We start from the raw sequence: 26583 nt of genomic DNA, 5'->3' as shown, positions 1-26583 counted from the left end.
TCTTTTAGGCCAGGCTACACAGTGGTGAGAGACACCTGTTAGTCCCATCCTGGCTGGGCCTTTACAAACTCCCAGCTGCCAGCACCGGCCTTTCTTTCACAATGCTTCTGTGGGACCGTGACTGAAGACATTAAAAAGCAACTTCTTAACCAGCTCTAGTTCCAGAAAAGACTATCTGTATTTCTCCAGCAACTCACCTCTGAGGAAGAATTCACACTAGAAACAGAAGCTACCTCTCCCTCTGTTGGACCTTTCTCACCTTTCAGTGTATTTGAGTAGATTCCCTTCTCCTTGAAACGCCTGGAGTTTTTGTTTGGGGTTTATTTTAATCCAAACAGTTAATCTTTTTTCATAACATCTGAGAAACTGCCCAAAAGGGCAAAGGATTTACTTATGAAATGTCTCATTAGCTGAAGATGAAGAAATGTAAGGTGTTTATTCTGCTATATATCCATGTTCAGGTATGCAGTGATGGTTGTTCAACATCCATGCTTTGGCAGACAAGACTCTTGCTTCTTGGGAATGACACGTGATTGTTTCCTGTTTTACAAACTAGTCTCCTGTATAGTTTGAAGAGAAGTGCTGCTTTTTGTTAATGGGTTGCTTATCAGGTTCTTTATCAGATGTGTGCACACACCGTTTAGTCCATTCCCAGGATGGGCATTTCTTCTTCTGTTCTTTGGCAACCGCACTGGTGTTTGAGAGCTGTTATATTTTTGTGCTTTTCAAATAACCAGATAGGCTGTGGCAATCATATAATTTTTTTTTGTACCGGCATACCTAGAAGCTGCATTTTACATTTTACAGTTGCTTAACAACTGTGATGCAGAAAATTGGTATCTTACTCCGTTTCTCCAGTGTGATTCTGTGTATGCAATTACCATCCAACCTGCAACCCCTCCTCACATGCTGGTTCAATATTTCAATTCACTACATTGAACAAGCTCCAGAAGAAGCTGAAGCAAAATTGCATTTTAGGGAGGCAACTGCAGCACATGCATGTGATCAGGGAGAGAATACAGTTGATTGTGAGAGGAAATGGCCATGGTCCTTCAAAAAAAATTCATAAGTTTGATTTAATATATAAGACCAGATGTCATCAAAGACCTAAAACACCACCATCCATGCATCCGTCATCCAACACAAATTTGAAAAATTAAACATTCTTCATAAGATATATATATTTCATGACAGTTCACAACAAAAAAGCACCTGGGAAACCAAATGCTGAAAAGGCAGAACACCATTTAATTAAAGTTATCAAAATCAAAATTATTAAAACTGATACTGCAAGGTTACCACCTTCTGTGTCTGAAGACGGTTTTATGGATTTGCTACCAATGGTCCCAATGAAACGCCAGAATATTTTGCAGGTGAAAAAATACTAGCAACTAGTCACCAAGACAATAAGAGGTTGCAGAGAAAGAGATAAAACTATTTCCCTGTCACACACAGTTGAGTCTTTACCTCTTGAGCACCACAGTGAGATGGTGTTAACAACACAGACTGCTATGTTTGATATGAAAACTCCTGATCAAAACGCAGCTACTGCTTGGTAAACCAAACCATGTGGCTTTGAAATAAATACTTCAAGTTTTCATTTTTAAGAAAGTTACTTATTTAGAAAGAGACGGCGCCTGCCAAGAACAGTGAAGTAGCTATTGCATTTGATATATAATTCCATGCTGTCATGATAAATTCTAAGAGAGAGGAAAATGCTGTTCAAGTAGAGCACTGTGCTTGTGCTAGTGGCTGGCTCAGAGCTTGTTTCTTCCGTGCCACAGCCATGCGCAAGGCCTGAAGAATCATGTTCTCGTTGTTCATGATATTGTAATTAGTGAGCTTCAGGAGCTTGTTGAAATCTTCCGCTTTCAGTGAGACCTCCCTTGTTGAGTATGGAGAGCAGAAACTGGAGATATCAACCTTGCCCTGTTCCATTTCGGCAGCACTACGTGCTATACCTGTCAAGGGAAAAGAGGAATGTGCTTGTATAGTCCCAGGGAACTACATTATTCCAATAGACTATGTCAAGAATAATTTAGAGAGGCCACAGATGTGATTGCTGTGAAGACAAGTGTAGTGCTATGATGTCTGAAAAATCTACTTCAGAACAAAGCCTACTGGAATTAAAAAAAATTAAATAGTGTCACTAAACACCATTCCATTGCAACCAGCACCTTCTACTGGCCAGCTCATGGCACATCATTTTATGTGGTCACCAGTGTTCATCTTAGCCTACAGGTTCTTGAGAAGAATCTAAAGTAATGGTAAAAGGAATAAAGAGATGCATGGGACAGGAGGAAGCAGGATATTAATAGCCTTGGGAATCATCATGAAAACAAAGCCTGCATCTCAAATACTGGTCCAAAAGGACACTGTGACTGTATTAGTTTATGTACTGTTGCTTTGATTTTCTAGCATACACAACCAACACATCAAACAGCTCAAACAGAAAGCACAGTGGCCCTCCATTCTATACTGTACAGGTAATTCTCTCCTACATCTGAACATCATAAAAATACATAATCCGAAAAATATACTTTGTTCTACACCCTGAAGTAAATGTCTGGAGATCACAAGAAGAAATTAATTCCTGTTCCTCTACTTTAGCAACACATTTCCTCTTTCACTGAATTGCACCAAGACTCAAACTAAAATTATGCAAAAGATTTCACCTGGTTTTGAAAATAGTTTGCATCAGCCCGTTTTACAATTTATTTGCTAGTAGAAACACGCAAACAAAGGATTTCTGTTTTGGTATGAGGGAAAAACACCTAGGGAGTAAGAAAGTTCATTGGGTCAATAAAATTAACTGGGTACTATTAACTTACCAGGTGATACATATCTTTGGAAGGTATCATTCACTAAAGGGAAATAAAGCAGCAGAGGAGCTCCCGGGATGTCTGTACCATCAAACATGTAGCACTCTTTCAGGTTCTGCTCATCATCCTTCAGCCCCATGCTAGGGAACGGAATTCCCTGCTCCGAGAAGTATCTGCAAGCCTGCTCCAGGGGCTGGTCATGGCCCAACAGCAGCAGTGTAAGAAATGGAAAAGATACTCGAGATCAGGCTGCTGCTAAAGCCCAGTAATTCATGCCAAGTTGCACAAAGTAGACTCATAGCACTGGACATCTGAGAATAATGTGAGCACCTGCAGCCCAAGGGACTGTTCTTATGTTACCCAAGGAGCTATTTGAAAACAGTCTTACAGGAAAACACCCCCCCGCCCCAATATCAAGATGGTAAAAAGGGTTTAAATATGTATCAAGGCACGTCTCTAAAATGGGAACATGATTTAGGAAAAGAACAGGGGAATTCAAAGAGTTTTATAAAGCATTATTAATTAAAGGAGAAATAAGTCATAAAAATTTAGATCTAAACAAAACTAAATTTGCAGCCCAAGGCAGTAAGATGCACAGTCAATTTTTAGCAATTTATATAGCAGTCTAACTGTATCAACTTTATATAGCGGTATAACTCGTAAGTTAACCTCAATAGACTTTAGCAGAGCTTGAGACCAACTTATCCATTTCTATACCTTTAAGTTTAGAAATAATATGAGTTTTCAAGCTAACACATTTCAGGTCTCAAAATATAGCACTGAAAGCATTCATCAGAAGTTCATTTGTGTTGACCAACTTCGTTAAATTATCTAACAAAACACTAAAGTCTCACTTCAGTTTGTTGGAAAAGATTTCAGATTACAGAAAGAAACATAGTACAAGTTATTACATATGCTCTTTGTCATCAACAGTACAGAGGCTTTTTTTTTTTTTGCATGGCATCACAGTGTAAGAGTACCATTAAAGTATCTTCCACTTGAGAAAATGACAGAACCTTAACCAGTGAACTTTGTGTTTTCTGTGGTGCCCTTTGGGGACAGATTTAAAATTACAAGTATATATTTGGAAGTCTAAACCCATCTTTTTATGTGGTGAATACCACTTTCAAAATCTATATAGCTGTTTTAACTAAATGAGATTTCTGCAAACATAGTAAATGCATTTGGTATCCTGCTTCAAGCCCACTATATAAGCAGAAAAATTGTATTTATTAAAAAAGAGAAAAATAAAGAATTTATTTACTCACTAGATTGTTCTCGACAGTTAGAAAAGCACATATTAAAATAAAAAGACAAATAAAATTGTATATGTTTATGGAAAATGCAGATTAAATTCAGCATCTGTGTCACAGACAAAGTTTTTCCACCTGTATTTGTACTATAAAATCTTACACATAATTGTAATTGCAGTCGCAGTTCAATCATCCTAATTTCACTATGCCACTCTGTACTTCACTGGTGAAGGACTTAGGACTATTTCAAAAGTGGCTTGAGAAAAATACAGAAATTTTCCCCTCTGGGAATTTCCATTCTTCTTCTAAGGTTCAGAAACTCCATGTTACTAAATTCCACTAAGTTTCATGTTTTACAGACAACTGTCTGAAAGTTGTGGAAAGCAAAGGAAAAGCCATTACTAAACAAAAACAATTTTGAGACTTCTCACCAAGGTCTGTGATCCACCGGTGTAATTTAAGTGTATGATGACATCCACATTTCTCTCTGGTCTCATAAGGGGTGGGCAGCTGGTTTCAAAGAAGAAAGCTGCATCCACCAACTCCAGGTGCTCTGAATTGCCTCTCAGGTCATTAGGAGAGGTGTCTAGTAAAGTATCTAGAGAGAAGACTCAGAGCTTTTAGCAAACTGCAAAAAGGCATCTGTCAAGTTAGAAAACAAAATGAAGGTGAGCTTCCCTCCCATCCAGGATTTTCCCTTTACTTTAGGATAGCATGCAGCAATCCTAAAGCTCCCTTCAGCCTTTCCACTCATGTTTTGCTGGTCTTTCCAAACCCATGAACTGTACCAAACCTGTAGCAGGTTCCCCATATGTGCAAAGCCCCACCCCAGTGATTTTCATCCCAGTGAGGGCTTCCAGTACCAAATGACCCAAAAATTGAACAGTTGTGTTACTGGAAGTGAAAGATGTGAGGAGTTACTTTGTTTTACCTCTCCTCCTCTCAGCAACCAATCACAAAACCCACTTAGTTCTCTTCAGGATGTACAAATGTCCTTTGCTAAATCCCAGCCCCTGTGACTGCCCCCATGACTGCTGAGGTGGGTAGGCAGGAGTGCTGTCCACACCTTTCCATTTTGCAAAATGCTCCTGCTGGATGTACTCGTTGTGCATCTGGAAGCCCCTCAGGAAGTTGTGGTACTTGGAGACAGCAGGGCGGTCCGTCAGGATATCCCGGAGAGCTGTGGAGAGGCCGCTCGTAGGAGTGAACATGCTTGTAGCCATCTCGTGGGGCTTCTCAGGCAAGTCTGGTTGTTCCTCTAGATACATGGTGTAAATGACACACAATTGAATTATAACCACGATTGAGAGGAGGCTAGGCACAAAGAGGAGAAAGGGTCACCAACTCCTCTACACCAACAGTAATCATGTGTTCACAGCTCTCAGCATTGCATTATTTTCCCCTGTGGTCTGCAGTGAGTTTCAGTCAATCTCTTGACGAAATATAAAATTGCTTTTGTTTTCTAAACCCTGGTTGGCCATGTCTCACTAAAGGACCATTTTTCTTCTCAAAAAACATGAGCTTGGTACATATTAAATTCACTTTTCCAAACAAACGGAAACAGGGAAAATAATTTTATTTATATATTTGAGGGGATTACTGGTTTTAACCTACTAGTGTAGGTTAAATCTGAAATTCTAAGTTTATTTATAAAATGAAAATTAAAAAGTGAATGTTTTATTTTTAAATTCGATATTTTTACTTTTGCTCAATTTGGTTTGGGTTCAGCCAGCTGAGTTCAACACAAACTTGCAAATTATTTATATCAACCCAAACATAAGGGTTTGTTGTCTGCTTTCCCAGAAACATAGTCTACAGCATCCTGAGTCACATCTGTTCACCATGAAATCACCTGATTTGCTTGAATTTTAACATTAAGATGCTCACAAGCATTTCTAAGGAATGGTCAAGCTGCCTCTCACCTGGTGTAACAGAGCTCCACTACATTTACTTCATTTGACCTCTACCAAATCTTTCCGTTCAGTAAGATTTTGAAGAAGGAATGCACTATGCAGGACAAACAGACATTGAAAAATGAAGTGCTCAAGCTTGTCTCTGGCTAACAAATAGTTGACATGAGGCTTTGACAGAAGCTTTTCTTTCCAAGTGCTTTAACACAACACTTTAGGGACCGTCATCCATCCTTATCTCCTTTCCATCAAGATCTGTCTGACGGTGTCTTTCATTCTAGTAACAATCTCACTATTTTACTGAATAGCCAGTGTTTTTTACTTATACCAAATCACTTTATTTTCCCAGAGACTCCCATAATCAGAGGCTGAGAGCGCCAGTCTGACAGAAGAGCTCAAAACATGAGAAATGTGAGCACATCTACCATATCAGAGGGGCCTGGAGGAAGGAGGCCCCAAGTCAAAGGGTACTTGAGATTTACCTATTTCAGTCACTTTGTTCTGGGTCCACCTGTTCCAGAAGTCCTCTGAATTGTCAGCTGCATGCCAAGCATCCAAGAGGTTTTTGGAGAAGATACTACTCCACATTCCTAGGAAGCAGGAAATGTATAATAAGTAGTACTGAGGTAAATAAAATGAAGTTGATTTTAAAACTGCCTGCTCTTCCTTCCATGGCTCTTCTCTAACTTTTTTGCATTTCTACCTAATTTTTCATGAGCCCAGATACCTATTTCAGGGGTAGAGATGAGTTAGAAGGCAAACTTATTTCACAAGAAATTTCTAATTCTTTTTCCTTCCACCATGTTTTACCTGGAATAACTTTCTTTTTTTAGCGAAATTTCACATTGTCGTTGTCATTTTCCTATTTTCCTTTGCTCTTTCCTTTGATAGAGAAATGTTTTCAGCTAGTTCCTTGCTTGATTCCCCCTTTCTTGCCCTATTTATTTCTTCTCAGCATTTTCTTCAGTTTCCACAGTGTCTCATAGATTTCCAACATTCAAAATGTTTTGCAAGCCATAAGAAAAGGTGATGCTTCAAAAGCACCCACAAAGTTGTTTCAGTTTCATTTTATCCTAGTCCAAATGGTAAAACCACCTCTCAGGAGAAATACTGAATTTCAGCTGGGTGAGAAACTGAACCATTTGTAAGATGACCCAGTCCCTCTGCTGCCACCTGCAGAACAACAGATCACTGGAAACTGTTTTCCAGACTCATTAGTGTTTGTATTAAATTCTTGTTGCTCCCCCAGGCAGGTGAGTCACCTTGCATGAAGCAGATCCGGGATTCAGGGAGCTTCTTCATCAGGCGACCCATGAAGAACTCGCTGCCAAAATCCTCCGCGCGAATGAAGGCGCCGTACTTCAAGAAGCCTACCTCGTACGGCGTGAATTCCACCCACTCTGTCAAAACACACACCAACAATTTTAGCTCCACTGGTAAAAACAGTAAAGTCACCAGACATGGAATAAACCTTTTGGACGTCAGCTCTCATGGGTGAGCTGGCTTAGCAAGCACTCTGAGCAAAACCTGCTGATAGCTGAATCAGCTGTCAGTCACACTGTCTGCAGGTTTGTGAAAAAACAATGGCAGTTTTAAGGGAAAATTTAAATTTCCTCTTTCTTTTTATTTAGCAAGTGGGAAGTTTTCTCATGGAAAGTAGATTAGAACACGTATTTACCTCTGTTGCTTTTATTGCCTTTAGCTAACTATGAAAAACATACATTAAGCGAACTTAAAGCTCCTGTGAATCACTTTCTTCAAGAATTCATAGCATTTCTGAGACAATTGTCACAGATCTATGTTGTTTTACTAGTCTGAAGTTTATGTCTGAACATGCACACTGATATGCCAGGAGATCTTACAAAACACTGAATTGTTGCTATCTATCCTATGGCAGTCCAGTTACTCTTTCTATCTCTGCACAGGACTTCTCCTGGCTTGGAGTGAGAATTTAAAACAATTCATCATTATTTACAGTATCCCTGTCCTGGTTTTGTTGAAAACAAGACCAGTTTCTCTTTTACTGAATTTTTCTTTCAGCTAAGTTCTTAGTAACTGCACTTTTCTGAAGTTGGATACATGTTTTGGTAGACATAGCAATGGAATGCAAGGTTGCTGATAAGAATGCACATCCCATCAGCAAGGAGGGGCAAACTGAACAGGTGACTAAAACTGACCAATGAAATATTCCATCCCATCCACATCATAACACCATATAAAAGTGGGAGATCATGAGGGTCTCGTTTCTCTTGGACTATGGCCGGCATCTGGGGAGGACCCTCTCTGCCGTCCCTGTGATCTGAGGCCTAGTGACAGATTCTGCATCCTTGAATCCAGTTCCAGTTTGCTGCGGAATCCAGCCCAGGACTTCTGGGTGCCTGCCCTGCTGCTGGAGCAGTGCTGAGCTTTGCCAGGGAATTCAAGATTGGTTTTGTATATTTTGTATTATTTTCTCTATTTTATTAGTAGCGTTAGTAAAACATTTTTAACTTTTTCCAACTTGGAAGTCCTCTCTCTCTCTTTGCCTCTCTTTGCCCTCCTATTACCTTTACTTAGTGGGGAGGAAGGGTGGAGGGAAGGGGAGGGAGTTAACAAGGCATCTGCCACAGTTTATTGTCACCCTGCAATCAAACTGTGACAATCCCCATGGTGTATCTCCTGAGATAAAAACACAGCTCTTTTTCCAGAATGGAAACATTACCTCTAAAATGTTTGGTGGCAAATTTGTCCTTGACATTGAGGGCAAGGTAGATGGGCAGCGGGTTCTGACCCTGGCTCACTGCCCGACGTTGATCAGAAAGTCTGTGGTAGCATTTCTGGATTTGGAAGAAAAAAACAAACACCAGCTGATAATGATTTCCTTAAAGACATGAGCTTATAAAGTCTGAATATGGGATATCATTTTTCTGAATTTCCTCCTAAATTTACTTCTGTGTGTTTGAATAACAGAGAGCAAGAAAATCGTGGGAATGGGAATAATTGTTGTTAAGATAACTCGCCGTGTTCTACATTTAGTGTACAACGACAGTAATGAGTTGCTTCACATGTTATTCTAACTTTGCATTGATAAATATAAGTGAAAAAATTGGGACTATCTGGGTAATTCAGCTGTTATCACATACTTCATCTGTTAAACATATGAGTTCTTCAAGGCAGCATGTTAACAGCCTTTCTAGTCAAGATTATTTTTTTGAAAACCATATTGAAAGTTAACATCCACAGAGGAATGTGCTTTCTAATACTATCAACTTATCTTATGCGTGAAATGGGCATTTTGAGTGTACTTCAGCCAAACTAAATTCTAGCAAATTTTGCTACGTAGCACTGAGGCCAGAATTACTATGTGAAATATATGAAATGAGAGTATTTAATTTTATCTGTTTCACCTAGACAAAATATAAACTAGGTTTACAGGATTCTAAAATAAAATATTTTTTTTCTCCAGCTAGCACCTGTCTGCTAGTTTACATGGGAAGTTTTGCTTGTGTCATTACAACAAAATGAGGAATGAGAGGTCCTGAGAGATAAAATCCAAAGTAAGGATGTCTCAGGAGCTCTGGGTCTATATCCTTTCTCAACACAAAGTGCAGTAACTCCATATGGAGTACAAAACTCCATTTGCAGTACATTCAAGTTATGATTGCAGCTTGTGTAAATATTGCAGCAGTGGAGACATAAAAGCATGAGGCCATAAAAAACACCTAAGAATCTCAGCAATTTCTTGGACAGCTACAATGTAAATTAGTATGCTGGTTACTTTAGAGCTAGTCTGAGCATTTTTACGTTACTTTCAACTGCACTTTAGTCTCTAGTGTAGATATACACTACGTCTCCAAGTCATTAATGCAAATAAGTGGTGTTCTGCCCACATACCAAGTACCTTGTTATTGGCCAGGTATCTCTTCCTAGGGTTTTAATTTTTCATAATTGTCATAAAGATCAAGTCGCCAACTTTATGAGAAGAAAGATGTATAGACATTACCCCATCATTTAACATGGATTCAATCATGAGCCCCCACAGATCAATAAAAGATGTCTTATGTCCTGCTTGGGTCCTTTGGCTCAGCTCTCTGTAATAATTCCTCAGACTTCTCAAGCAAAAAGCCCCCATCTTGCACTTGGCTGCTTGCTTCCGAGCTTCGATAATTATTTCTCCAATATCTTTACGTGACCAATCAGCATCTTCATACAGTTTTGTCATGGTCCTGCAGGCAGGAAACGTGATGGAGAGTGGAAAGAAATGAAGAAGATGCTGGGTTGGACTAGATGATCTCCAGAGGTCCCTTCCAACCCCAAGCATCCTGTGATTCTGAAACTCAGAGGATATACTTTTCAGTGCTTTGGGCACCTATTGTTTTATCTTGAGGTTACTCTCCTCTTTAAGCTTACTTTGAGCAGAAATGCTAGTCTAAAGGCAATCAGTCAAAAATTGCTTGATCTGGATTCAATACAAGCAGATACACCAGCTGTCTATGCTGTTTCTGTTCAACAGTAAATAACCATAATGGATCATTTTGGGTAGGATTAGGGATGTTTGCGCTTCCCATAAAGTCTCTTCTTTTGCTTCGGGTTAAGTTACTTAGTGACACCAAATGTATGATGTACAATAGGCCTTCCATGGATGACCCTGAGATTCGCAGATCGAAGATGGAAGCAGTAACTCAATAGACCCATTTCACCCTCACTGAGATGTAAAACCCTGGACAAAGCACGGATTTTGTTTAACACAAGAATATCCAAACAACAGTATCAAAATGACTCCTCACCATGTTGTGCCAGACGAGCCACTGATGTATGTAATGCAATCCAGAACACGCAACTTTTGAAGACCCAAAATGCTGCCATACATGGCAGTGAGTGCTCTTATCCCACATCCTGCTGTGGTCACAGCCACTATAGGCACCTGTTCAACACAAAAACCATCAGAAAGCATGGGTGACAAAGTGATGTTAAGCCACATTGTGTCCAAAGAAGACAAACATGCAGAAGCAATATTCAGACAATGGTAAAATAAACATGTAGATTAGAGATAAAGCAAAATTGCTCTAGGAGTTATAAATAATACAAGTTGCTGGACATCCCAGTGGGGTATACTAAAAGACTCTGGTACTTCAGGAAGGACTTTTAAGAAACACAGACCAAACTCCTTGGTTCCTCCAAATGAGTCACTGGAAAGTCAAGTGGAAATAGAGACTTTGCTCATTCAGACAGACTATTGAACTCTTCGGCTGAGTCCACCCTGGCTGCAAACAGCACCCTGGAGGAGGAGCTGCTGACAGAGGTCCTCGTTCCTCATCTGGACAGACAGGAGAAATCACTCCTCATCTCCAGGCTTGAGGGAAAGGACAGAGAAAAATACCCCAGCAGTGCCTTTCCTGGTTACCTCATGCTCTTGCAGATCTTCCTCCAGATGAAGAACATCTTTTAGTGCAGCAGCAACCACCTTCCTCCGGTTTTGCAGGAAATTCTGTTCATCAGGGCACAGCTCGAACCCGAGACGAGCATCTAGGTTTCTTGGCCTGTAAAACAGACCCTGGGTCCTGAGACCAGGGCACAAATATTACTATATTGTTGTTCTCCTTGGTCAAATCCAGCTATGCTTGTGTGTGTTTACAGACCAATTTGTGGACAGTATATTGTACTAAATGAGAAAGAGCAACACCACAGACAGGCCTCTGCTAATTGCTCTAGCTGCCAACAAGAATGCAAATGGGAAGGCAGAACAGAACATGACATACTGCCCTGGTATGGTAACAAGGTTCCTACAACACACTTCTAGTTTTATTCGCTCATATAGTTAATTTTTCAAGTTTCAGTAGTGAACGCCTTACGTGCCTGTAACTAGATAATCACTATCAATAGGCACTGCAGCTGACTAGGGAAATAGCTACCAAGCCTTGCTGTTATTTTATTTGTATAATATAAAATATTATTTCTTTGTAGAGTTTGCTCTCTCGATCTGTGAGCATAATAGTGCACACAAATAGAGATCTACTTACTGAGCTGCATTAACAGCTTGAAAACTTGGAGGAAAGGGAACCCATTATTTAGTTCTCCATCACCAAAAAAGAAGAACCTGAGAAACAAAAGCCTGCAACTGAAAGATGAACACACCCCTGCTTACAACTGAGCCTGCATGGGTTTCATGCAGGTGCAAATTTCTCCCAGTTATAGAATCAGGTCTTGCTGGAAATTCACTTACCATTCACTTGCATTTGTGTACAAGTCAATTGTCCTGTCCTGAAAATAGCAATACAAACAGTGTAAGCATGCTCAGGACATTAATCCTGCACTTTCCTTTCCCACTCCATCCATGGGCTGAGTTTCACTGTCTTTGCAGTCAGCAGCACAGCTGCAGGATCTGGCCAGCAATGTTCTGTGCTACGAGAGATCTAACAAGCTCCAATACACTCTGGGTTGGGTAGAAGTGGGCCATTCACCCAAGCCAGGTGGCCTTAGGGCCCTTCACCTTTTCGTACCTGAACACCTGGTTTAACCTTCATTTTCTGGAAATCTGAACCACAGGCATATGGATGTTGTCTGTTTTATCTTTTGCTTCAGGCTTTCGCTTTGCAAATTTAAGTTTTAATTTTCATATCCTTTACTGTTAGCTCACATACTGCGTTGATGAACTGAAATGTCCTGAGGAAATTAAACTCAGAACAGGGTTGAACAGCATGCTTCGAACCACATGCAGGGGAAAAAAAACCCCAAAAAAACCCAAAAACCAAACCAAACCAACCAACCAAACAAACAAACAAAACAAAACAAAACAAACCCAAAACAACACCAAGAAGATACTAAATATTCCATAGTTGCAGAGTGACTGTAATTCACACCTTGCTCTGTAGCATGCGTTCTGTCTGACAGGAGCTGATTCACTGAACTCTAAGTCTCTCATCACCCACCAAACTGAATGTGTGTTTATTAAGAAAGCCTTGTTCTCACCTCCGCTATTGTTATTTTCTCTTGTATAGGAAGCGAGTTCAGAGCTAGAGTCACGGACTCATTCATATCCCTTTCATTTTGACTTGATATAGACTGGAAAAAAAAAATAATACAGTTAACTGTTATACAAAAAGGGGAAACAAAAGGTTTCCCCTGCCTCACATACATACACTTACCAATTCCCTGCATACACACACCTGCACATGCACTCAGGTCTTAGAGGTCCTCAAGAAACAAACAGCAAAGAGCCAGTTATGCATTACAGAGTCACAGAATAATTTTGGTTGGAAGAGACCCTCAAGATCATCGAGTCCAACCATTAACCCAACCCCAGCACTAACCCATGTCCCTGAGAACCTCATCTCTGCATCTGTTCAACCCCTCCAGGGTGACTCCACCACTTCCCTGGGCAGCCTGTTCCAATGTCTGACAACCCTTTCCGGGAAGAAATTGTTCCCAAGGTCAAACCTCAACCTCCCCTGGCACAAGTTGAGGCCTTTTCCTCTCATCCTATCCCTTGTTCCTAGTGGAGATCACATACCCTACTGAGCCGCCTCCGCCGCGGCAGAGCCACGGTTAGCGCCGACTGGTTGTACTTGATGTAGTGGAACCTGGCTGGAGAGGTCGGGCAGAGGCAGGAGCTCAGCGTGTGAGTCCTGGTTCCTTCGTATGACCCATCCACAGTTAAGGCAAACTTTCTCTCTGAAGCAAAGGAGTTTCAAACTTAAGTTCTTCAAAAAACATGGTTTGTTTCTTTGAACAGTAATGTAACATGTTTTTCTTAAGTCATGACTTCAGTGGATACCCAGATTATACAACAAATAAACAGACTCATTTATCTGAGCCCTTTGGGTCTTGGATTTAGAGCTCGTGTACAGATAGTAACTGTTGCTATAGTGCCACTGCACTTCCATATATACTTTCATTGCTGATATTACTGTTCTATCCATTAGATACCGATTCACAGGTGATAACTTTTTTTGGGAAAAAAGCACTCTTTCCTGAAAATGTGAAATTTTCAAAGTATTTCAGCAATTAGAAAGTACGTGGCACTAAAATATTATCCTGGTATAATAATAAGGTATTTTGAAAATTTCAGATTTTGGGGAGAAAGGCTTTTTTTTTTTCTCTCTTTTTTTTGAGCAGTTCTCTTCGGAACCAGTAAAATCACAGTCCCTCTATCATGTTTCTCTTTACTTCAACCTGTAATATTTCTTTTGAAAGCATTTCTAACACCTAAAAAAATAATGTCTGGTAGTCTTTGGCCTTCATGTAGTAAGCCCCAGATATGTCTCTTTGAGTAATTATAGAATGATCTTTATATAGAATTGTATCATCACAGATTCAAGGCAAAAATACATGCTGTAAATCCAAACACTCAAAGGTATATAGTCAGCCGTTACAAGAATTATCTCATGCAAGCATTTTCAGCCCCATCTAGCAAACTTCTTCACTGTGACAACTGAGTTCAACTGGATCATCCGTGTGCTAAAGCAGTTTGCCGGATTGGGGACATCAGGAGATGTCAGAGTGTGATGTTTTAAAAATTGCATAGGAGATGTACAGGTCCACAAGTATGGACTCAACACCATAGTGATGCACTGCCTAAAATGTGCAAACAAATGTCTTTGGTAATAAACTGTGTGTCTCACGTTTCACCTAGTGGCATCTTTTATATTATTACTCCTAAAATGTATAAAAGAGGACCAGTTCTCATCCTGCTCATTTCCATACCTCTGAATCCAGAAACAACAGGCATTTGGTCCAATTTAAGAGTCAGAAAATTTCAATTCCCATGCAAATATTTTGGAAAGTTATAAGCATCTGACAAGCTGGAAAGTATTTTGTGGGGAAACCAAAACACACACTCATCATGCTGCATTCGGTAATAATTAGTATATTTTTGACCAACTACAGATCCCTGTAGAGGCCACAGACTTCCATGGGATTTTGTCTTACATCTTAAATAACTTCAAACCTAGGCATTCAGGTGCAAAACACTGGGTGCTTTTGCCTTAAAGTGGCATCCAGATTTGCTCCATAAGTCAGGCTGCATCAAGGCTCACCTGTAGAGTCCTTCCTCAGCCTCCCACCGTTCACCTGCACATCCAAACACACAACCTCGCGGGACTGTAAGAGACAACCAGGGAAAGAGAAAAAGACATTTGCTGTCAGCAGAGCTCTACCCCGGCCAGTCCCTTAAGGGGCTCAGGGTGTGCACCTCAGGGGTAGATGGGAGTTGGCATTTAGTTTCCACACAGGAAATAACAGATCGTGTAGAGACTGGGAAAGAGAAGGGATCTGCTCGCTCCTGCCTGGAGAAGCAGTCCCGCAAGGGTATGGGGGAGGACCAGTCACAGGGGAAGGAGCACAGGGCAGGATGCTCAGCCCAGCTCTGCCTGGGCAGACAGGAGGATTTTGTCCGCCTGAGCCCAGCTCAGTTTGGGCAGAGGCGAGCGCTGGCAGCACCTCACAGCTTTTGCAGCTGCAGCCTCTCCCAGCGTGAGTCGCTAATGGGGACCATGTGGGAAAGCCAACGCCAGCACCAGCTTCAGCCTGCCTCTTGGCCGATGCCTTCATACCACCGTGTGGAGCAATTCTCAGTAGCTTTAATACTAATTTCACAATAAGCATTGCTACATGGCAGGGAAGGGATTATGAAATAAAAATTACCACTAATACTCCATTGGTAACAATGTTTTCAGGAGGATCCGGACTAAAAGACAAAAAGGGAAAACAATAAATTCAAAACCAGCACGCTTTGTTTTGTTTTGTTTTGTTACTGCTGTTGGGGTTTTTTAATTGTTTGTTTGTTGTTGTTTTGGTTTAACTCTTCTTTAATCATTATTTCATTATCTTTATCTTTAGAAGTCCTTCTTTGGACAAGCAGCATGGGCAGACAGCATCAGAAATTCTAGCTTAACGTTCAGTCCAATTTGCCTTTCACAGACTTGAGTCTGAACTTCAAACTATGGAGATCTGCCGAACCAAGGAGTGTCTCACTATATCAGACAGGATTGTTTTCTGACACAGTGAAGCAAATTTACACAGGGATGACACAATTACACTATTATGCTGTATTGCTCAGTTCAAACCTGGGGGATCAGAGCTGAAAAGCTGGTGAGTTCATCCAACATGCCATAACAAAAAATGAAAAAACTGTACCATTTACCTTAAAAATCAACTAACAGCACTAGGACTGATTTACATACCCATTCTCTCCATTAACTATACAGTCAGCATAGAAACACAGTAAAAAAAAAAAAAATTAATCTATTCCCACAAGACAAATTCCAAGTATCATCTTCCTACATCCTTATGATAAGCAAACATCCGGGATCTCACAGAACAGAGCAAGAAGGGTTTGAAACTCCTGTGCAGAATGCCCTTGCAGCCTGGTGAGCAGCAGCCATCAGGGACATCTCTGTGCTCCCACCAGCATCTGTGCTTACTTCTCCATGTGTCTGGATGCCCGGTGTTGATGCACATATGTCAGGCACTGCCATGCACCCTTTCCCCATTAAATGCCCTACACAAGCATTTCCTGAACACCTGAAGTTCTCTGCTACTTTATTCATATGGTGTCAGTGTTAGAGGGCTGTAAGTGGAAACCAATGTTTCGTGTCAGTAACATTGTGTTGCTGGCTTACATTTCTAGTGATCGCCTTTCTGGCCTTACTCACCTGCTCTCCATTATGAATTCAACTTCCAGCTCCTCTTTTCCCTGTGAAATAAAATAAACGCAGTCACTGCAGGTTGATTCTCCTGTAAAGAGAGATACCCTACAGGAATCTATGCTTTTCAGGGGACTCTATAAGCCAGCGTCCACCTTTTGTTTCTGAGCATGCAACAGGTTTGATTTTCTTAATCTCCTATCTGCTATACTTCTAGTGCGACAGACTTCTAACATCATACCCATTACTTTAGCAGACTCCTACTTTAGACCTTGCAGGCCAAACGTGATACGTACTGCAGGGTCTCCTGGCATTTGCTCCCCCTTTCTGCAGTCATAGGTTCACTCCTCACCTTTTCACAGGCCACCTGCAATTCCCCTTTCCCTTCCTCTACCACAAGCTCTCAGCGTTCCATGGTGATCCTCAGCATGAGTGAGGCTGGATTCCTCTGGTGCACCCAAGTCATCCTGCATCCCTCTCCCAGCCCTCACCCACAGCCTGCACAGGTGGGCCTGGTAGCACCTGAATATAGTGGCACACTTGGGCATACAAAGTCTGGGGTGTTCTGGAGGGTGTACTTTGGTTTGGAGGAACCTGTACATGTAGTCTCATTGCATGCACGGTCTTCATCTTTGTCTTTTGTAATTCCCTCCCCCTGAGATTTCCTTCCTCCTTCACAGGTTTAGGTGCAGCTCCTGTTATCTTGTCAGCCTCTAGTGTGAGCACTAGGGGAAACACAGCACAGAAAGCCAGCCTTTCCAAAACAGGTATCAAATCAATTCAGCACTCACTGAAGTAAAGTATTTCTAGCCCTAAACATTGTCCTTAAAATTTCGGTATAAACTTGTCTCAACCTTATGAAATCAAGACCTGCTGAAAAACTCACTTATGAAAATTGTGTTTGTGGCTTATGACTGCAGGTCGATACTTTTATATTAGCAGAACAGAATGCACAGCTCAGAACCACCAGTCCCAACTGCAAAGGGATGCCCAAAACTGTTGGGTTAAACTCTTGATACTTTGACATCAAGGACAGCAACCAGACAAGCAAGTCCAATAGTGCTGGCCAGTTTGGTCTGTAGAAGCAGCATCTGAATTTTGCATTAATTACAGGAGCAACACTGGATATCAAGCCCTGAAACAGATGGACATACTCAGGTGGCTAAATGGTCAGTAAGAAAGGCTCATATATGGGACATGCAAGAATAAAGATGAGATAACCACCTTCTCACCTGACCACATCCCCTTAGCTTTGTCCTTAAATTTTTTCCATACCTGTGGATTCAGCTGGAAAGACAGCCGAATGTTTTCCCCAAGCTGGATTTTGGAGACATCGAAGAATACAGTGAGGAGATGGTCATCTTCAGATATGTTGTCCTCATCGCAAACTTTCAGCTCCAGAATGTTCTAGAATTTAAAAAAAAAAAAAAAAAAATTGTGTAAGGTTTAACAAACATAAGATGCCACAGATATTTCATTTTAGCTAAAGGAATTTGTGAAAGAAGTTCAAGAATGAAAGTAAAGGTAACAGTAAAATAGAAATTTTGCAGTTGCACTCTACAGGTAATTGACTCTTCAGGAAGATAGAGTCTTATCCAACCGTTGGAAGCTAACTAACTACAGTAAGAGAATGTCAATACTTCATAAGGGAAATCAGAGAGACCTGCAGTGTGGAAGAGCTATACAGTAGGTTTGATATCTGGTAAGAATACTTGTTGGGCATAGGTGCCCTTCCTACCTTAACCTGGCTCTGAATTGTGAAGTGGAAGGTTTCGTTCCATGTCGGGTTCTTGCTGTTCTGGACCGTTTTGGTTCGGAAATGTTGCACTGAAGCTGTTGGGAGGCTCAGGCTCACGTAGCAGTCCGACTGGCTTACTGTTGAAGAGAGGGAAAGCATGAAGGCAATGGATCAAGGAAACACATCTAGCACCCTATAAGGCGTTGCACCGTAGGAGGTTTTTATGCTATGTACACATGACAATATGTAGAACACAGGCCAGGATGCTAGCTAACATGCCATCAAGCCAGTGCTAGACAGCCAGCTTGCTTTACTCTTTGTGAAAGCCTGGCAGTTTGCTCTGCTTGAGAACGTCTTAATTGCTGGAAAACCAATAAACATTCAAAATACGCAGTTACATCACATTCCTTTTCAAAGAGATGCATAGTCAGACTATCTATATATATCAGACTTCAAAGGTTTAACACTGGCAAGCCATCCATATGCACAGGGGCATGCACATACATGACAGCCTCACAGGGCTGGGCACTGTTGATGGTTCAGCTGCCTGTCAGGAACACGGAGCATATAACATTAACAGCTGTACCAGAGGCTGCTGGACAAACGAAGACCACTTCCTACATACTGGACTTCCACAGGTAGGCGTGGATGTGCCTTAGTGTTTCTGTGGTAGCTCTGGCTGGAAGTTCCATCTTGCCTACTTTTTGGAGCATCCTTTGTGTTCTCTAGCACATCTGGCTGCCAACACAGTGGTGACAGGAGCTCATTTCGCTGAAGGTTCCCATGAAGCCCCATTGCTGTCACAGAGGGCAGGTCGTCCATCAAGACTCTTGATCTCAGCCTACCTTCTTCCCTTTCAGAAAGTTAAAGAAGGGAAAACACATGCACCATAGAGCTGAACAACAGAGATTTAAAAGAAAAAAAAAAAAAGAGGAATTTTCAAGAAAAATAAATTAATCATCTGTGAAGAAGAAGAATTGCATTTAATCCTTTGTTAAGTTGATTAAAATGAGCACTTATAAGAAGAGCATTGAAATGTTGAACAGTCTGATGGTGTAACATTTGTTTTGAGAAGCAGCTGTCTTGAGGAAGAGTTTTCACCAATAAAGCCGTATAAAAAATATTGCTTAATGCTATTATTTTCACCTGCAACTCTGAGCCACAGCCAGAGATGGATAAGGGTATTTAAAACACTTGATGGGCAGGAGAAACCTTGCCTGCATTTCCCAGCACGGGGTGCTTTGTAAAAAAATGCATTGCTTTGGCTTTGCTGTTTCAATTAGAGGTGTGTTCAGGTCATAAAGTTCAACTATGGATTTTAATATTTCCAGAAGTAGGGAGGGCAGCTTTAAGTATTTTCATTTTCCTTCCCCAGGTGAAGATGCCAGTTGTAAAGTTTGGCTTCTCACCTGAGCTCCATTGCAGGTGAGGGATGTTCTGGACCAAAGGTTCAGTATTAAATAGCGGTTAGCAGAAATCTGTAGTGTTTATATCATCAACAAGCACTTTCATTCTGAGGTCAGAATAATCTGCCTGCAAGTACATTTCTGTCATAGTTATTAAGAAATAAAAGGCAAATATGAATCATGAGATCAACAATCCTGTGCACCCACACTCAAAAGTCAGGGATGGTCACCTTACAGAACATGATCTGTGAGGGACAACAACCCACACAAGTGCCAAAGATAGCATGGGGGAGTATTGCCCATAGATGCCAATCCCATCACTAGCATTATATTTCCTCTACCTGTAATGCCACCTACTCAAGCATTCTTGGCATTGCATAGCAGACACATCTTTGTCTGACTAAACTTGGTCTTGTCCTGCTTAGTGTTACTGGTAGACTTGACTTTGGGAAACACAGAATAATTGACTCAGCCATTTATCACAGTCTATGTGTAACTGAAGAATTAACAAAGCTAGCCTATTCTTTTCCTGACCCCCCTGAGGCTTAAGTCATCTTTCCTTGGGTAACTCTGACCAAAAACAAAAACAAACAAACAAACAAAACCAAAAAAACCCCAACAAAACCCAACAAAACCCAACTTTGACTAGTGAAGTTACTTGTGGTGTACACAAAGATATAAAAATTCTTAAAAACAAACAAAAAAAATCAAAACACATAGAAATCACCTGAGTTTCTAACAGTCCTAGTCACTCCCAAACTTTTGCGTGCACACAGAAATGTCCATAATGAAAATCCTTTTTGGCTCTTGGGAAGTCCAGACTGACATTAGCACAGACTCCTGTCAGCACTTGTCTCCACTAGGAGGAGGATCAGGACTCGAGTCCATAGATTTTTGAGAAATCCAAAGTATATCTTGTTGTCGTTTCCCAAATAGCATTACATGCTCTGACTAGGTCTGTTGCAAAGAACAAAATATTACTTTGACAGTCCAGCTTTTTTTTTCTGCAAGTGACCACTGTCTACTACCGCACTGTATCATACACCTTTAAGAAACAACTACTTGTCAGACAGCAGAGCTCTGACTTCTCATTTCAGATCTCTGACTTTCTCTGGGGAACTTCTGACACAACCATTAAACATGCATGCTTCCCTCTCCATCTGCAGAACATGTTTGGTGATGCCTTTGGTACTTCACAGCTGTCCTCTGAAACCTAATTGCCTCTTGTTCATGAAGTATTTTCCGCGTGTTGTAAAAGAGGCACTTAAAACACACAGGAACCTTTTTTACACATCTCAGGTACCGCCGGTCCATGTTCTGCCCGACCAGCTCCAGGCGCAAGCAGATGTGAGAAGTGGAACTCCGCAGCGCATCCCGTGCCCGCGCCAGTCAGTCGTGCCACAATATCCCATTGCCTTGTACCAAATGCCTCGTCATGTGTACGTAAATGGCTCCCATTGCCAGCCACATGTAGGGAAATCACCATTACCCTGGCACGTAAACCTAACCACCACTTAACTATGGCAATTACGCTCACACATGGTACACGCAGCAGAGCTTCACAGCTGCAACTTGTTGTGTCCCTCCCACGGACCACAACACGTGAGCAGCCATCAAATGTGCTTGGGGTGGCAGCCGTGGTATCGCTGTGGGGCAATATCCTGCCAAAAGCAGGTGGGGCAGCAGGTGTTTATGACAGCACGGTCTCTTCGGCCAGTTATTACACTAAGTTTCTAATTATCTTCCAGGGTAGCAGCAGAACTGGATCTTAATTGTTCGTTACCTTTAGAAAGCATTGCAGCGACATGACACATGCTCAGAAATACCACAGCCCCAGCACCACACTGCATCCCAGAAAAGAGCAGGACACCAGCTGTTCTGGATCAAGCTAAAATCTCACTTGTCTCATAAACAGCCCAAATTTAAACAGGGCTAAACCAAAAAAATTTAATTTTAATTCTACCTCCTTTTTTTATGCTAACAGACTCAGCCTCCATCCCGCAGGTAACCTGGGCAGAGGCATCCTCCTCCGCTTGGACTGCCCTTAAGTTCTCACACTGAGGCTATTTCTAGGGGTTAGATATTTTCATTATTGTTAGGGTATGGTTTTTCTCATTGTGCTGTAGGAATCTGAACCAAGAACGTGGTCCCAAACACTGTTTGCCCAGATCATCTCCTTGATCATGCCTCCCCTCACTTAGACCCATTCATGTCACAAATTATAAACTATCACCAGCAGCAGAGAAAAGCATTTTGCTTCTTCCTTGCACACTGTGGAGCTGAGCAGAGATCTGGCTGAGGCTGGGTGGACAGGCAGGCATTGCTGTTTTCTAGAGTACAGAACATTAGATAATTTAGATCAACTTTTAATATTCCTTTTTAAATAAGAATGTGGGTTGGTTCCATGAAAGTAAACATCTTCGTTGTGAAGGACCTTCACAGTCAGACTATCAGAATTCATTTAGTCCTGGGAGATCAGTTCCTACCTCCAGGGACCAATCAACCACAATCTCATAATAGCTAAACTTCAATAAAAAGCTTTCACACTTTCTCCCACCTTGCCCTTGACACAGGGTGGAGCACCCTACAAGTATTCCTAAAACAGTATCACTAGTCTCAATTACATCCCTCCTTACAAACATCCCTTTGTTGAGTTGTTGCTAAATAATCTTATTTTTTTTCCCCCCTGTTTTCTCCCTTGTGAGGCTTTATCAGCCTACATCCTCTTGTTTTATAATGAGATTTCAAGCAGCACCTAGAACAATAGGCTGTTGGTACGTAATTGCAACTGCCTAATTGATGAAGTAAGTAATAAATAACAATGAAACAATAAAAGTGGAAGAACAAAATACTGGAGGAAGTCCATGGGTTCCTGCAATAAGTATCCCATTGGACCCTAGTTCCTCAGACAAAAATGTGTTTCACTGGCTATATTTCTTTTCAGGATCTCAAGGGCCTTTCTATGAATTGATCTCATATATGGCAGAACTGCTACCGAAATGCCATAAAATTTGGTTGTTGACAAAAACGTAAAACATACTTAATAATTTTATAAAATATTGTACCCAAAATAATATGTCTTATACAAAAAAGTCCAAAACTTGGAAGTTTCCAAAATTAACAAGCCTAATTAAAAAAAAAAATCCACAAAAGCTTAAAAAAATATAATTTTCTTACTAAGAAAATGCTGAAGATTATTTTTAACTCTACATCAGTCAAGATCCATTTAGCCCAGGGCCCATGCGTGGTGTTCAGGAAGCATGAAATGATGGCTTAAAATTGCTCATCTCTGTGTCCCCACCCAATTGCCTATTTTTACCTTTTTGTTTAAGACTTAACACTGTTTAGTTTTCTTTTTAATTTGTTAGTGTTTTAATGATTTTGTTTCCCTGCAGTATCTTTTTCTTTATCCTCTTTGTCTTTTTTTTGGGGTTGGGGGGAAGCATCTTTGGCCTTCTTAGGAATGGACATCAGTGCCAGAGGAGAATATGCCCTGCAGTCTGTGGTGAGTGTCTAAGGAAGAGTATAAGAGGGCAAGCATCATAAAATGCTGTCTCAGCCCTCACAATTTAAGATTCAGAAACTTCATAAGAAAACTTTCACTGGATTTTTCTTCTATGAACTTTTCCTGTCTCCACCTGGAACCCACATAAACTTTTATCATCTGTGATCTCCTGTGGTGGGGAGTTGCCCTGCTGAACCACGTGCTGTGAAAAGACATGTCCTTCTGTTTGTTCTGCAGCTATGGTGGTTGCCCAAGGACTGTGAGGGCCTGAGCTTGAAATTTGAAATTCTCTGCAAAGAAAGCCTTGTTTTTAATGGTGGGTTGGACCATCCATCCAAATCTCAGGCCGTTAGGGGGTCAGGATGCAGATGGGTCACACACCCAAATCTGGGAACTGGCAAGTGTTCACAGGTCCTGGAATATGAAGAACTCCAATGAGCCTGATGGGGATGTGGGTATGCTAAGGGGGGATGTGGAGAATACAAACAAGGCACTGAATTCAAGTGCGTTGTCAATGATATCAGCTATGCATCAATACACAAGTAGAAATAAGTGGATGGATCAGTGGGAAGAAGAGACAGAATAGCACAAGGGTGCATTAAAAAGATTCACCGTTTAAAAAGCAGAATGAAACAACTGAAATTGTCTTAGTTAAAAACACAATCTTATGCACTGAACTTTCATTAAAGGTCTTGTATTGTCTGTTTCATGGGAGATTTTAGTGAGGTTTTGAGAGTCTATTGTTATGGATTCATTTTCCCATCTCCATTAGCCAGAAAATGGAGCAGATAGACCAATAATGAAGTTAACCTGTGGTGCCATCTAAACACTAGATGAGTATTAGACAAAGTGATCCAAAAACTCTACAGAAACTTAGTGCAAGAAGGGATTTGAGAGGAGAAAATAACATAATGTGATTCACTTCAGAAACAAAAGGATGGGCACAATTGGCACAAAGTAGAAGGAGCTGATTTTAAATGGTAAAAATCTATAAGATGCCTGAGAAATAAGTGACACTTGCCAGCTTTTACTATCTATGAAAGTTTGCAGGAAAAGGAAAGTGATAAAAACAGCTGGAAAAAAGAAGAATGAGGAAAAAAATCAGTGTTAGGAAACTTGTACTGTGAAGAATTATTTATTGCTGGTGATGGAGATCCACATACTTCTGGGTTTCCTAAGGCTATTGTCAAGCTGATGTCTAGGGAACTGTAAAGAGGACTGAAACAACTCCCCCAGTTTTACGTGCAAACAAGCAAAGTTTCCTACAAGTGGTACATTTTTTATCTTAAGCCTCCCATTTTGCTGTTTCTCAGTGAAAGTCACGTACAGTTAACAACATGCAATTTGCACTAGCTCTTACATTGCCAGTGAGTTTAACCAGAGGTTAAATTAATTTATTAAAACATTTGAAATATATGTTTATTTTATATGATAACAAACATGTTATTTTAATATGTGATTTCTACAAGTCTGGCTGCAGGGAAATCTATAATACATTCCAAAATGGTTTAAAAGCATATATTTCTGATAAATACAACTGACAAAATTTACGCTCAGCAAAATCAAATGTTACTGGAATTAAGCAGCTGTCAATCAAAACAAGATTCAACAACTAAACATAAGCAAGGCAGTGCCATGACTGGTATGATTTTCTTTTACTACATGATGGAAGTACACAACAAGCAAAGTATTTTGCAAGTAATGCTTTTGTTTTGCTTGTGCAAAATTTTTTCCCTCAATATTTTGAATAAAATACCATTTCAAATAGATAATATCTAGGCAAAGCTCGTGGTGAATGTCTGTCGTTCTGTTTTGCAGGCAACATCCAGTACGTGCTTCACAGTGTCACGCAGAACAGTCTCAGCCTGTAAAGCCCGTGCTGTGGCTTTACTGCTGCTTCAGTTCCTGTGCCACACTCCGAAAGCCCCCTTGTCACTGAAACTGCTCCTTTAAGCAGCTTTATGGGCTGGTGGGACATGTCTTGGACTGGGAAGCAGAAATGCCTGAGCGTTTCAATTCCTGTCCCTTGCCCTAGAAACTTTCTAGTATTGGAAAGGACAGCATCAAAACATAGGAAATTTCCTTCAGAATAAAAATAGTTTCAGACAAAAATGAAAAGCATTGATCTAGATGAGAAAAAGGTGGAGAGGAAGTTTGGTAAGCTCATTATCACGCAGCTGTTTTAATAGAACATGATTATGTGGGGAGATAACGAAGGGCTGTACTTTTCCAAACCTTTCAGTTCAGAGCACACATTTGGATCTTCAAATAGGTTTTAGCTCTAGCAAGGGATTTCTCTCCAGCCTATAACCAAGCTTCGAATCTCGTTTCTGCACTTCAGAAGTACTTCAGTGGGAAGGTTCATTCAGACACTTCTTCCCCATACATTCGGCAACGACAAAGCCTCTTACTTTTCCTTCAATAAAGATTGGAGTGAAAAACTCTTCCTCAGATACCTTTGGTCTCTGGAGAAGTTATAGCAGAACTCAAAGCAAATCACTTTTGAAAGGCCCAAAAAAGTGTTTTGTCTTGCATAATTTTAACTGAGCAAATTTACCTTGGTCTGGTTCCTATAGAAGCTCCCTGGATTCAGACCTTCTTATTTGTATAAATAAATAAACGCAAGACACCTCCTCAGGTTGGAGATGATTTTCACTCACACCTTTTTTTTTCTAGGACTTTGCAGTTGAGATATTTATGAAGCATTAATAAACTTCTACTTAACTGTCATTCCTGGGGATTTTGTAAAAATAATTAAGAATAGAAAAAGCTAACAGTGTGAGACCTCAAATAAATTTTGAAACATGGCTGTTCCAATGGCTGAATCAAATTTGGCAGGCCATGAGAGATGCCAAGTATGCAGACCTGAGCTTACGTAAAATATTCTGTGATAGGCCCGGGGATGCACAGGGCGGACATTACTGCAAGAAGGAACCACAGAAAGAAATGCCCCATCTAAACTTCTTAATGCAGTCTTCTCCATGAATTAAAAAACCCTGTCTTTGCAGATTCAGATGTGAAGCATTTTAGGCATTCTGTGCAAACATCTTCTGAGCTACAACTGGTGGCTGGACTTTAGTATTACACTGGTAAAGATATAAGAATAAATAATATCTTCTATGCTACCTCATCTTCAGCTTACCACAGTCGCACATGTTTTCTCTCTCTCCTTTTGTAAATACTCTATAGTGTTTGTGACACTTGTTTGTGTTCTGAGTAGTTCTACAAGCACGTAGGGGTATAGCAAAGATACTCACACAAGTCTGCTTTCCTGGCGTTTTTCATCCGTATGACTTTTACAGTGAGCAAGTTGCATGGAGAGGGTTC

General features: G+C 40.8%; 1 protein-coding gene across 1 annotated transcript; it reads right to left on the bottom strand.

Moving 5' to 3' along the window:
• Window positions 1–1094: 1094 nt before the first annotated feature.
• Window positions 1095–26583, bottom strand: LOC135989934 (cytosolic phospholipase A2 epsilon-like). The gene is made up of 19 exons (XM_065637064.1): window positions 26514–26583; window positions 18346–18482; window positions 17883–18014; window positions 16617–16657; window positions 15607–15649; window positions 15000–15063; window positions 13475–13635; window positions 12934–13026; window positions 12188–12225; window positions 11369–11525; window positions 10752–10888; window positions 9968–10190; window positions 8687–8801; window positions 7248–7385; window positions 6468–6575; window positions 5142–5333; window positions 4507–4673; window positions 2832–3015; window positions 1095–1961 (listed from the first exon to the last, which is right to left on the bottom strand). The coding sequence occupies exons 1-19, from the start codon at window positions 26539–26541 to the stop codon at window positions 1723–1725; spliced, it is 2397 nt and encodes a 798-aa protein (XP_065493136.1). The 5' UTR covers window positions 26542–26583; the 3' UTR covers window positions 1095–1722.

The sequence above is a fragment of the Caloenas nicobarica genome, chromosome 5 (assembly GCF_036013445.1).
Source record: "Caloenas nicobarica isolate bCalNic1 chromosome 5, bCalNic1.hap1, whole genome shotgun sequence".
NCBI classification, from domain to species: Eukaryota; Metazoa; Chordata; class Aves; order Columbiformes; family Columbidae; genus Caloenas; species Caloenas nicobarica.
Note: the sequence above shows the minus strand (reverse complement) of the source record. Positions and strands in the feature narration are given on the sequence as shown.

Excerpts from the sequence above, each read along its gene's own strand:
- LOC135989934 (XM_065637064.1), bottom strand. The coding sequence starts at position 26,541 with ATGAAAAACGCCAGGAAAGCAGACTTGT. Across the intron at positions 18,015-18,345 it reads CAATTCAGAGCCAGGTTAAG|AACATTCTGGAGCTGAAAGT; the intron begins GTAGGAAGGGCA and ends TTTAAATTCTAG. Across the intron at positions 15,064-15,606 it reads TTACCAATGGAGTATTAGTG|TCCCGCGAGGTTGTGTGTTT; the intron begins GTAATTTTTATT and ends TGTCTCTTACAG.